The 13,362-nt window shown below is 36.8% G+C and overlaps 1 protein-coding gene and 1 non-coding gene across 4 annotated transcripts in view; one reads left to right on the forward strand and one right to left on the reverse strand.

The window, feature by feature from the left end:
* The window catches only part of LOC124167053 (protein groucho-like), a 464,536-nt gene extending 456,288 nt beyond the window's left edge, over positions 1 to 8,248 (forward strand). For all 3 annotated transcript variants that reach the window (XM_046544830.1, XM_046544831.1, XM_046544832.1), the window contains 4 exons: positions 212 to 461; positions 1,036 to 1,215; positions 2,431 to 2,874; positions 6,173 to 8,248. In XM_046544830.1, the coding sequence (XP_046400786.1) occupies positions 212 to 461; positions 1,036 to 1,215; positions 2,431 to 2,874; positions 6,173 to 6,280 (982 nt within the window). In that variant the 3' untranslated portion in view covers positions 6,281 to 8,248. The remainder of the gene's footprint in view (positions 1 to 211; positions 462 to 1,035; positions 1,216 to 2,430; positions 2,875 to 6,172) is intronic.
* Positions 8,249 to 10,872: 2,624 nt separating this feature from the next.
* On the reverse strand, positions 10,873 to 10,945 carry Trnat-ggu. Its single transcript has one exon. It is a non-coding gene; the product is annotated as a tRNA-Thr (tRNA).
* Between the last annotated feature and the right edge of the window lie 2,417 nt (positions 10,946 to 13,362).

Raw genomic sequence — 13,362 nt, forward strand, 5'->3', positions numbered from 1 at the left:
AACCGGCGACCATCTTAAAAGGGAGAGAGTAAGGAAATGGATATATTCGGGATTTGCTAGCCTGCATAGGAAAACCTGGCATAAATTTTCCTGGGTCAAGAAACATTCTGCCAAATATTTTTGTCCTTTGTAGCGAAAGGGTTAAACATTTTTCCTTCTGGCTGATCTTCTGCTTTCAAGTGCTCCAATGTATTTTCTTTGTTTCTTTCAGGGCATATTCCTTCCATATGAATGGAGAAGGCCAACTCCAACCTGTACCTTTCCCCACAGATGCTTTGATAGGCCCTGGAATTCCCCGACATGCTCGTCAAATCAATACATTATCTCATGGTGAAGTAGTTTGTGCTGTTACAATTAGTAATCCCACCAAATATGTCTACACTGGTGGGAAAGGATGCGTCAAAGTTTGGGATATCAGTCAACCAGGTGGAAAGAGTCCTGTGTCACAGCTGGATTGTCTGGTATGTCACCATAATCAATATTTTAAGAGCCTCTTAATCAAACCTCTTTGTTACAGTTGAGTATTAAATTTAGGAATGGATATTTCAAATATTTGTGGATGGGGAGAAATTATATCTTAAATTAAAAACATGATGATGAATATTAAATTAAAGACAAGAGTTATGCTAAAAGAGTTACTTTAGCTCTGTTCTGTAATATGTTGTGACTGAATGCGCCTCTGATATGCAAACTTTTCCAAGAAAATTAATAAGTTTTTCAATGAGAGTGAAAACATCAATCATTTTAAATGTACATTTATAATGTTAGATTATATTATGTTTTATTTTATAGTATAGATATTACAACTGTATAGGTATTATGTCACTCCATTATATTACTTACGATTGTACAAATATTCATTTGTACATTTTTCATTCAAGATTTAAATTAGAAACTTAAAAGTAGGAGAGTAGTGGACCTTGTAACACATTCACTTCTGGCACCACCCCAAAAAAGTCAACAGTTCAGCATGAGTTTGGGAATTTTAAATAAAGTCTCTATTTCAATTTCTGAATGTACTTTTTTTTCTTGCAGCAAAGAGATAACTACATTAGGTCTGTTAAGTTATTGCCTGATGGGCGAACCTTAATTGTGGGAGGAGAGGCGAACACTTTGTCTATTTGGGAGCTAGCATCACCTACGCCACGCATCAAGGCTGAGTTGACGTCCAGTGCCCCTGCTTGCTATGCCTTAGCTATCTCTCCTGATTCAAAGGTTTGTTGAATGTTATATAAAATTATAATGTCTGGTGTAATATTTCAAAATTTTTTTCCATTGGCTGCTCTCAGTTATTTCCAAGTTAACCGGCACATGAAGACATTTTTGGCTCAACATTTCATTTTTCATATCAGAACCCAGCTAGCACATTATAAGTCATTGAGGTAAGGTGAAAGGAAGAAATAAGGAGGGTGCTTATCAAGTATGCTTGTTCTGGATTTTTAAGGCGAGGGTGACAAACATCCAGAGTAATGACAAATGGATACCAAACTTTCAGCACTTCCGTAGATGTTGTTTTTATTCCATCGTTTTAGAGTATTCATTAAGGGATTTATGTACAAGAATAATTTTTCCATTCTTGGCACTTCTATAGTATGAGTAGAAATAACAACATACGGTCATAATTTGAAAATCATTCACATATATGAAATGATGGCGAAACTACGGTCGTAAGAAAAACACATAATTTCACAAGAATAGCGTTGTAGAATAATATAAAAATGCCGGAAGGAATGCCGGAATCTCTAATACATATATTGTATTCATAAGGTTATCAGACACATGTAAGTACATTTGTATCTTAAAATCAATTCAATTATGTATGAATACGTACTTAAAATCAAAAATTATTTTGTTCACATTTTTACGTAAGAGGTAATCGCTATATATTGAGTCCCCATTTTCAGTTTTTTCAAAGAAAAACGGTCATCACAATAAATATTTCTACAAAGTCTGATAGTGACCTTCAAAGTTCATCTGCTAAGTTTTTTCTCAAATCACAAAGGCATGAAATTTTTAAGAATGCTTTTGTAGTATGAAATGAAATCATGATTTTCCAATTGCTTGAATAAGACAATGTTTAAAAACTTTAAAGTCAAGGCTTATACATATACCTATACGGCACTTGTCCACTTGGCAGAAATTTGGCATGAACATTTTTTATGCTTGTTTTTGGAGATAGATATTATGGCTGTTCTAAAATTTCTCTCTGTGTATGGATACTACTAGAAAGAATAGTAGAAATGTATATATTAATGAGAATGAGGCATTGGGAGCTTTGAAGATGTACTGAATTTTTTTTTTAGGTTTTGATAATCATATCCTAAATTCCATATCATTTATAAATAGGTATTTCATTTTATTTGGTGTGTGAGTGTGGTTTCTTTTGTTATTTCTTAAAGAAATCTCTCTCATTAAAACTTTTACTTTTAGGTGTGCTTCAGTTGTTGTAGCGATGGCAACATTGCTGTTTGGGACTTGCACAATCAGAGTTTGCTGAGGCAATTCCAGGGCCACACGGATGGGGCGAGCTGTATTGATATTTCAGCTGACGGCACTAAGCTTTGGACTGGAGGGCTCGACAACACTGTGCGGTCGTGGGACCTCAGGGAAGGGAGGCAACTTCAGCAACACGATTTCTCTTCTCAGATCTTTTCCCTCGGGTATTGCCCGACAGGAGAGTGGTTAGCTGTGGGCATGGAAAACTCTAATGTGGAGGTGCTTCACTGTGCAAAACCAGACAAGTACCAGTTGCATCTTCATGAAAGTTGTGTTCTCTCTTTGAAGTTTGCTGCTTGTGGAAAGTGGTTTGTTTCCACAGGTAAAGACAATCTTTTGAATGCGTGGCGCACACCGTATGGAGCCTCTATATTTCAGGTTTGTATGGAATTTACATATGAAGCATTTATTAATAAATAATGTGGAACAGTGTATTCCGTAGTTGAGGACCAGGTAATTAGGAGATAAGAATTTTCCACGTAAAAAAATTTAAGATTACTATGTATATTTTTGACACACTATGTCATTCTCAAATCTGACTTAACTAAATGATGCAAGCTCTTTTACCAAATTCTTCAATTTAATGACTCTGTTTAGTGTTCAATTGTGTCATATCATCATTACTTGGTGAGTAATTTGGGGGATGAGGAGTGCAGTGGCGCAGTCAGGTATTTCGTTCGCGGGGGGGGGGGGGGGGGGGGGGTCCAAAACCAGGGGAGAATTTTTGAAAAACAGAGTACTAAGTAATGGGTTTTAAACTGATTTTAACACTTTTCATAATCAAAATAAACTTCATTTTTTAAATAAATATATTGTATATTCATGATTTTTTTCATTTTTTTGTTTTCTTTGTGTAGGCAGTATAGAGAATAGGGCCTCTACTTTTTTTCATTTACTCTGATACTGAGGCCCCGTGGGGTCCTCAAAGCCTTAGAGCCCGTAGGCAATGGTTTACTTAGCCTTATTTCCTAAGTGGTAGTCCTACAGTGGTCCTACAGCAGTGGTTCCCAACCAGAGGTCGAACCACTGGTGGTCCGTAAGAGTGTGCTTATGTGCAATTAGGTTCTAGATGGCACAGAAACCTTGCATCTGGGAATAATGTGACATGGGGAAAAAGTTGGAATTGCCGTGGATGGTGGGGATACCCATGAATGAAAATTTTGACCTTGGACAAGTGTTCAGTAGTGGCATAATCGGTGCCACGGCACATTTTCCATAAACTTTTGAGTTTTTAGGCCTATCCTCTCCTCAACCTTTTCCTGCTGATGCCTACATTCGGAAAACATTTTCCGTGCTACGAGTAGCATGAGAATATTTTAAACCTCTCTGTACGGAGCTCTTTTTTGGGTTGGAGTTACCCTGGTATTTTCATCCCTCAGATTTGGGACCTAGCTCAACGGGGTGCATGTCCCTTACCCTGGCCATTGGACTACACCCTCTAACCCTATCATAGCATGAATCCACGGTCAACTTATTGTGTTACCAGTGTTTTTTTCAACCAAACATTGCATTTAATTTTCAATAATTTACTCTTGTAAAAGAACGAGTGACATTTCTTTAAGCATTGTAGAATTTAAATGGATTTCTAGTGTTAATACATAACAACAAAGTTAGTAAATAAAAGGTAATAAGGCTATAGGTCCAGAAGTTTGTTATTTTTAACGCTAAAATTTCGTTTAAAAATTGATTACGCACAAATTGGTCAAATCCCATCCTGAAATGTAGGTGGATCAGAAAAATCGATTTTTGGAGAAATTTTGGCTTAGTGATGAAAAGTTGCCAAACTGGGCCAAAATAATGCACAAAAATTGAGACTTGTGGGTGAGCCTTCAACCCTCATTTAAAGGAGGAGAGGATGAAAAATCAAAGAAATCCATATTTTTTGTTATTCCTCATAGGTTTTCTAAGTTTACCTTCGGAAGAAAAATTACATGCATTTAGACGTATCTACCACTGTTAACCCTCTTAGTGCTATCCTTCTTCCTGGGGTACTGGCGAGAAATGTGGAGGGTATTTTCATAAAATGTAGCAACTAGGAAAAAAAAAACATTAGAAAGCTATTTTATTACATATACCTAAGCATTTTTTTATTATTGAGGTTAAACTGGTTAATTTTAACAAAATATTTTTACGTTTACCGAAACAAAATATATCAATGTAATAAGTTATAGCAAATTAAATAATGTACTATGTAAGAGCCGATATATCGGCCCGCTACACCAAAAGGGTTAAGCCACAAATTGGCAATTTACTGGATGTCCACTTGCAGTATTCCAATGCCTACGTAGCATAGCGGGGAGATGAGTAGTAGGCAATTTTTGTCCCCTCCCCATGCCTAATATGCTAGGGACGGGTATGAGGGAATTGATAGAGTATTAGAAAGGATTGACATAGGGTGGTGGACCAAGTGGTCACTGTAGGGGATATTGACTGGGGTGAGTAGGGTCCTTGTGGATTGGATTTGGGATTGATAGCATAGGAGAGATATGTAGTAAGCTCATGTAATTGAGTAATAGCAAGTCTTTAGCGCTCAGTCCAATCTCCCTATGTTGATTGCATCCATTTTGAATCCTTTTGGTACCAGATATAGTACTTCTTCCTATTCCTTCCCCCCTCCCTTTTTATACCCCCAAAAATTTTTCTGGCTATTATGTTGCCTTTGGTGCGGAGCAGATTATGATCATTGTACTGTGGGAGGGTAGTTCATTTCTACTAGTTGCCCCTTGGTGGTATGCAATGCATCTTTGAGATGTTGTGTCTAAGGTCAGATATGCATGGATAAGTGGCTTTCAGATATTCATGAATTATTTTTAGCATTGTTTTTAAAGATGATGAAATAAAAACTTTCATTTGTGAACCACTCAAAATAATACTATCTTCACAGTTTTTCTGGAAATAGGGTGGTTTCCTAATTTTTTAATTGCCTAAATGGAAAGATTATTACTCCTAGAGTACGTATTTCATGCTTATAGATTTTAAAATGACGATAGCTATTTTTTGCGATTCAATGAAAAGTGAAAATTTTCAAGCGCACGAAAATGCGACGGCGAAGTATGAATCCTGGGAAAAGCCCGCTAACATAATTCTGGTTCCGGCTGCCGCTGTGTGAGGCCACTTTGGTGTGACCACAAATGTTCTAACACTCAGCATTGCTAACCACTCTGAATCAACTACTCGTTATGAAAACCATGTAAAATAATTCCAATCAGTTCAATTTAGCCCGCCCCCTCTGGAACAGTGATGATTTGTGTGTCCAAAGAGGGTAGCCAGCCCCATAATAGCTTGAAAGGTGGAAAAGGTGTTAATCATTGAGATAGCTCTCAAACCATTGTTTTTATTTCACCAGATAATGTTAAAAAAAATAATTAGTGAATACTTTAAAGCCACTTGTCTAAGCATATTAGATCTCAAATACATTTTCGCTGAGAATTATTGCGTACCATCAAAGTACAGCAGAAAGTAATGAACTTGACATGGCCTTAATTCTCTTGCTCTGGAATCAGTTTCAATACAGAATCAAATCAAATTTTATCAATTTACGTGAAATGGTTGCTTTATGACATTTTGTGATTGAAATTGCTTGATCAAAGCACTTAATCTCACTTCTAAGGTGTCACCTTAAACATTGATTTCAGTTGTTCATTCTGTTTAATGTATTTTTATTGTTCTTTTCCAGTCGAAGGAATCATCATCAGTCTTGAGCTGTGATATCTCCACTGATGATAAGTACATAGTCACTGGCTCTGGGGACAAGAAAGCAACTGTTTACGAAGTGATATATTAAGTATTTGGTTGCTAGAAAAAGTGTTAATTCACATCGCTAGGCAATTAATTTTGAACTGACTCTGCCAAATGCAAAATTTGTGCTGTTGTTTGTGAAACTGTAAACAGGATGACTATGAGTCAAACATGAGATGAAGAACTCACATAAAGTGATTCACTTTTTCCTGTTATTGGTAACCAATTATGTAGCATCCAGAGAGTAAATTATGAAGAGTACCAATTGCTGGTGTGAAATTTTGCTAACAGCTTTCTGTGATCCTCCGAAGAAGATTGAACAAAAGAAGACTTTTATTATGATTGTGTATTTCTATTTCCCTAGTTCAATATCCAACCAAACTACTCCAGAACTTATTTTCCTAATCACCTATATACGTGTGCGACTGCAAGTAATTAATTCTATTTGAATGGTTTATATGTGTGTGTTTCCATAGAAAAACGATTCTTTGTCCGAACTATTGACTGTGAAGTGAGATACTTCTGAGTGTATGATTCTCGGTGCATCTTTGGTATAAAAGAGGACTTGAATGATGTTTAAATGAATTATGTGTGAATGTAACTGTCTCATCAGGCATATGATTTGATTTTGTTTGGGTTTTGGACTGGTACATCCCTTAATATTTAATAGAACTTCATCTCAAGCATTCCTTTTATGCAACAATATATTTCCCTATCTGACACACTGTAGACGCAAACAATATTTCATGCACCTGTTATTTATGGGTTTATTAGGGATAGTTTGATTTCATATTCTTCAGCTCACTGGTTAGGCCGTGTTCATATTTCTGGCACCAAGTTTACATAACTAATTCAGGGAATTTCTAGCATGAGCAGAAATAGCTGTTGAGGTACTTTGCTATGCCTCTCTTAGATTTTATCTTTAATCAATGCTGTGTCACTCGGTAGCGTACAAATTTTCAAATAGGTTTCCCAATAATGACTCTTATTTATGTGCCATAATGTATTTATCTCTTTCTGTTCATTTATAGGCAAGGGAAATTTTTTTCCTATTTAATGTAGGAAATAAGCAATTTCCATCATGGACATAAATACTTGTCAAAGATGTGCTCTTATCCTGGAATTGGGCAAGAGTTTATTCTTGTTTATTTATGGCTTGCTTGAAATATGATTTAATTGTTTGATGAGCTTGGAATGCTTTACATTCAACATGGGCTGCTGAAAATGATTTCTGTGCAGTTTCAGAAATACTTAGTCATAGCCATCAATCATTAACGGGAACAGTCTTGCCTTGTCAGCATCTAAATTCTGGTTTCAAATGTTGGAAACAATAATGAAGGACGTGTATTGTCAGGAAAAAATTAGTTTTTAAAATAACTTGATATATGCATTTCTGCTATGTCCACAGCACACTCTCCGGAGTCTTTCAGGAATCAAGATTATTTTTTAACCAGCATCTGGAAGGTCATGAAATAAAGGAAAAGTCTTTTTATGATGGATTGAAACTTATCCTCAAATTATAAACTCAAATTAAATTCCTAGGATCTTCATTTTTTGGTGTGGCTTTCAATATGATTGAGAAATCAAATTTCCAGAATCCTCAAATATGCATTCTTCTGTAGTTTTCAGGCTACAATATCTTCAGTTTAATTTTATACTTTCCATTTATTTATAATTTGGTAATAGTATATTTAGCAAAGCATCAAAATTCTGTTTTCTTGAATCGTATAATATTAATCCATAAGACTTAATCTTGATCTTTATATTGGGATGTCCATTGTCATTTGAGGGCCCAGAGCAATATTCTTAACAGAGCTCCTTCCCCCACTTCTTCTCTGTACCTTCAAGGATGCAGAAAACATTTTTTGATGACCCTTTGAGATCCCTTAGAAATGGGGGTCTCAGGAAATTTACCTCCCCTTCTGCAAGGCCCTGTCTTTATGGGATCAAAAACTTAATGTGATCAGTAATTTTTTCGAAAGATGGGTACAATAAACTTTCAATAACATACCAATTTCTGGTGCAGCCGACTAGTGCTACTGCTCATGGTTAAAATTTTGTGGCTTAAGATTAATATTTTTGCACCAATTCCAATCACTAACGGCTAATGCATTGAATTTTTATCAAATATGTAATTCCAATTTAGGAAATCAAAATTCTCAAATAAATATTGAAAGCCAATCAAGAAATGGCTGTTGATTAAGTTCTTAATCTCCCCCGAAGACTTGAAAGAAATAAAATAGATTCATAAATTTGTTTAAAATCAATGTGTTATTTTTTTGAATTTTTTCCAATACCTAGGTATGTATATGTAATGAAATTTTAAATCAATGTGAATATTTGTGTTGTGCATACCAATTTTTTTTACTCCTTCCCAGATCACATGTATAGATAAGCCCTCATCATCTGCTTTTTGTTTCGAGTTGACTTTTTTAGACCATTTCATATGATGGCAAATGTCATTGGTATATAGTTGAGATAAATAATTTTATTTCAATCAAATGGTAGTCTCATGAATCAACTTTTTGAATAAAAGAAATTAGTTCTACGTTGAATGACGCAATAAAAACTCTAGTTATTATGTATAAAAGGACATCATTTAAAACCATTCTCATAGCTCATCGCTCAGGGTTAAAAGAATTATCAATACATGTTTTGTGTTTCAATGAGACAAGTATGTCTGAAAGTAAATGCACAGTAGGAGTTAAAAATTTAACTTTGGAGACTTTGTCAGAGTGGTCTTCTCTCAATAGAACAATCGATAAACTCTAGTGTATCTGGTAATTATTTAAAGATGTGGTGAATTATTGTGAGAGCCATTTGTTGTCATAAATTTTGTATTGAAAATGAAAAATTTTAACTCGAAAATGACCTCGGAAAAAGAGTAAGACGGCTGGTTATTGAATTGAGCTAAAAAATTTGTTGAATTTTGGAACATCCTTTCTCAATTTTCAAAGCATTTTTATCTAAGCCTAATGTTACCCATATCCTGCATTATGTTTTGTATCAAAAATTGTTGTTGAAGTACATATAATACTGTTAATTATTCTATGATGGTGTTAAAAATGTTTCTATATGGGTACACTAAAAAAAATCCAAAATTTTGTGTTTTTATCCTTAATGCATAATGTTTATGTTGTTTTAATGATTTGTGTGAAGCTCAGTTGTGTGAAAATTTTCACCTCTGTCATACTGGTACTAAAATAGGGGAGTGCAATGTATGTGAACCAAAATGAATGTTCTTCATTTTACAAAATGTTAATCTTTAATTGAGATGAACTTTTTTATGTGTATTTTTCCAATAGTGTCTCTTAGAAATTTCCAAATTAGATGATCCAAAGAGTTTAGTTTTAGTCATTTGAGTGCTGCGTCACCATATTGACAGACCAAAATGATTTATGGGATGATTCAACATACCTCACATTTTATAATAAAGCTCCTGAAGACGAGATTTTTAGGATGTGTATCTTACTTCCAACCCTCTAAATATTTTGCATTGTAAATGATTATTGACTTGGCTGGATTTAGACTGGCAAGATCCTTTAACTGTTTTGAGATATGAGGCCCCTTGAACTACGAAACCTTAGTTAATGCTCCAGTGTAGCAGAGAAATTCAGGGGACTCACATCCATTACTATTATCATTCTTAAAGTAAGTGTTTCAACTCGAGCATGTGGTAGGGTGATAACATACAGCAAGTAATATACACCCATCAAGTCCAAGGTAAAAAAAATATTAAACGCTAAAAACAAAAATACAAAGAGGCCCTCATAATTCAATTTTTTCAGCCTTGTAATAAAAATCTGAGTATCAATTGGTATGGGCACCAACAACATTCCCCTGGGTAAACCATTCCAGTCTTGTATGCCCCAATGTAGGAAGGAAAATTTTAGTATAAATTATAGCTGCCACGGCATCTGTATCTCAAAATTGTGATCCTTCCTCACTAAATAACTACATGTGTAGGTCTTTTTAACCTGTATGATAGTTGCCTCCACGCAGAATCTCCAACATATGCTTTATTGATACCCTCAATTAGTGCTTCTCTCCTCCTTGACTATATAATCATCTTCACTCCAATTTTTTTAACATCTCTGTAACTCTTGTGTTCCTTTTAAAATTACACATCACAAAAATTGCAGCTAGGCACTGAACTTTTGTCATCTCCTCTTTCAGTTGATCCCAGACTGAACCATGTTTTAAGATAGGTCTAAAACGACATACATAGATATGGCCCTCGTAAGGGCCTTATAGTACCATAATAGACCTCATCAAAGTAAGTCTATCTTGACAACCAAGGCCTTCCTGCCATACATATCTGCTGCATCAGGGAAGGCCTCTATATGATCCTGAGGAGGCTTTATAGCGGCAATCTACACTTTCTTCCATTAAAATTAGGAAACCAACCAGTGAAAGCAAAGGACCCAATCAGTTTGAAAACTCTGGGAGCATATGCCATATCATGCAGTGGCACAACGAGGGGATGGTTTTGGGGGATAACCCCCCCCCCCAGAACTCAGAGAAATTTTAAAATTTAATCCATTGTTCTTGTTTGGATAATTATTACTTGCAGAGTAGTGTAAGGATTAATAAAATATCCCTTTTAAATGCGAAAGATCCACAGAGAAAAAAATCATTTGCCTTGACCGGGATTCGAACCCGGATCCCCCGATTACCGGTCGAGTGCTTTAGCCAGTTAAGCTACCGAGGCGTCATTCTTCCCTGTGGATATTTTCGGACACTACCGGACAAGAGGTGACTCCCGTAAAAGTTATCACCGCGGCTGGCTAGTCCCAGTATACTTTAAACCATCCCTTTTAAAGTCGAAAAACTCACCATTTGAACCATTTTTCTTAAAAATTTTCAGGGGGAGGGCTCCCAAACCTCCTGTATTCCATACCCCCCAATATTAGTTGCTCCTAAAACCCCCCAGCCTTAATTCCTGGCTATGCGCCTGATATCATGTGATTATGGCCAATCTTACATTGAAGAGACAAGCATGGTATTTGGAGGAGGCGACCAAAAGCAAAGGTCATTTGTGCCATGGTGAAGGGTAAAGAAAGAAGGGTGGAGAGAAACCTGGCATTAGCCTGCTCTTAATGGAGGGCACTAAGGGGACCATGACTTAACCCTTTCAAGACGGCGGAGTTTTCGTCTTAGCATGACTGCAGCACTGAGCCCCAAGAGACTCTTCTTTCTCGTGGTACGGAGCGTTTTTGGAGAGCATTCGTTAAGAAGGGTCTCGCTGAACCTTTTTCGACCCCTCCACGCAGGGACTTCGCATTATCTCGGACTCCGAGAGTAGTTGTGCTCCCTCCTTTCCGGGTTTACGACCATACGTGCGGCATTGGTTCGCGGTCAACTTATGTATTGCTTATATGTATTTAGCAAATGGATAATTGTTGCTTGCACGTGAATTACAGCCTTTGAATTGAATTCCTCATTCTTATCTGAGCATTGTCAAATTTTAAACAAAGTTCGGAGACCATTATTAACGCAGCAACAATTTCCATGTTGATGTTTATAATTAACTCGAGATATAAGATAATATTTGCCGTAGAATTTCGTTTAAAAATTCAAAATGAAGCTCAAAAGACAAATAATTCAATTCTTAGTGTATATTTCTTGAGAAATGAACAAATATTTATTTTGAAAATTGACTGTATAAATAATTGTATGACCGCTGTCCCTTACCGCTGAGAGGGGTTATAAAAGACGAAGGGTCCCGGTACTTGCTCCCGGATTCTGAGGGTTAATCCTAAACCCCGAAGCGTTGGGTCCCGAGACAAAGACGTCGTAAACCCACGACCGTCCTAAAAGGGGGGGGGGGAGCTAGAAAACGTATATATACGGCTTTCGATATCCTGGCCGGGAAAATCTCACACGTATATATACGCCCGTCGTCTCCCGGGTCAGGAAACGTCCACACGTATACATACGTGTACAGTAGGGAAAAGGTTAATGTCCCATCTAATGGATGGAATGTTGTACTTGAAATGCCCTCCACAAAGCACTCAAGCTGGAATCGGGAAGTCTCTGCCACCACTAGGATTTGACCGAGGACCACGGGGTGAGAAGCCAGCACTATCGACCACAAAAACCCAAATCCTTGGAGAGATGAGCCTCAGAATGGAAACCAGTTAAAAGAACACTGCGAACACCTTCGAGTAGGGCAGTCTGAAAAATCAGCTGTAGCCAAGCACAGCATCCATATACGTAATAGTTCACTGGGAAGAAACGAAAGCTCCTGTGCTGATCTCATGAGCACTGGGATGGTTTGGTGAAAGTATTCAGATCTGACAGCACAGCAACATGATCAACAAATGTAGGGGCTACAATGGAAGTAGAATATGAGACCACCTCCTTAAAATCCAAGGGTACTGCAGTAGCCAGAAGATGCTGAGAAGGCAACTGGTCTTACATGTTGAAAATTGTATACAAATCTAATTAACGAATGGAATGCCATTGGATTCCTGAATCTCTGAGTATAATGGGTGAGTCACTCTTCAAAGCATTAGAAGGAGATATGGAAAATCTTACCCAGTGTGTAACTTCAGAAATGCTCACTGCCAATAATTTGTCTTTATAAAGACATAATAATCATAATTGCATAACCATTATATTTTGGAACATCAGATCTTCCCCTGCAATGAATTTGAATATTGACAAAAAAATCACATCCATGTCCTGGGAGGTGAGGAGTACAGCCAGGTGCATGGGCATACCTAGGACCAAAACTAGTGGGGGGGCAGGTTGTGGTCGTTCACATTGGTGCAGCGAGGGGGGGGTTTTTTGAGGATAAAACCCACCCCAGAGTCAGAGAAATTTTTAAGTTTAATCCATTACATATATATAATTGGATTGATATTACTAATAGAATAGTGTAAGGATTAATAATATATCCCTCAGAAAGCCGTAAAAATGACCGTTTTGAACCATTTATCTTAAAATTCCACAATTTATAAATCTCGCACCTGTCGCTTATCCTGGTGGGTATTCCATACCCCACACACCCCGGTATTAGTTGCACCTAAACCCCCCCAAGCCTTAATTCCTGGCTGCACCCCTGGTCATTCAAGTTGTAACATTTTAAGGCCTGTTTACACGATACATTAACACATACGAGTT

Source organism: Ischnura elegans, chromosome 10 (assembly GCF_921293095.1).
Source record: "Ischnura elegans chromosome 10, ioIscEleg1.1, whole genome shotgun sequence".
NCBI lineage: Eukaryota > Metazoa > Arthropoda > Insecta > Odonata > Coenagrionidae > Ischnura > Ischnura elegans.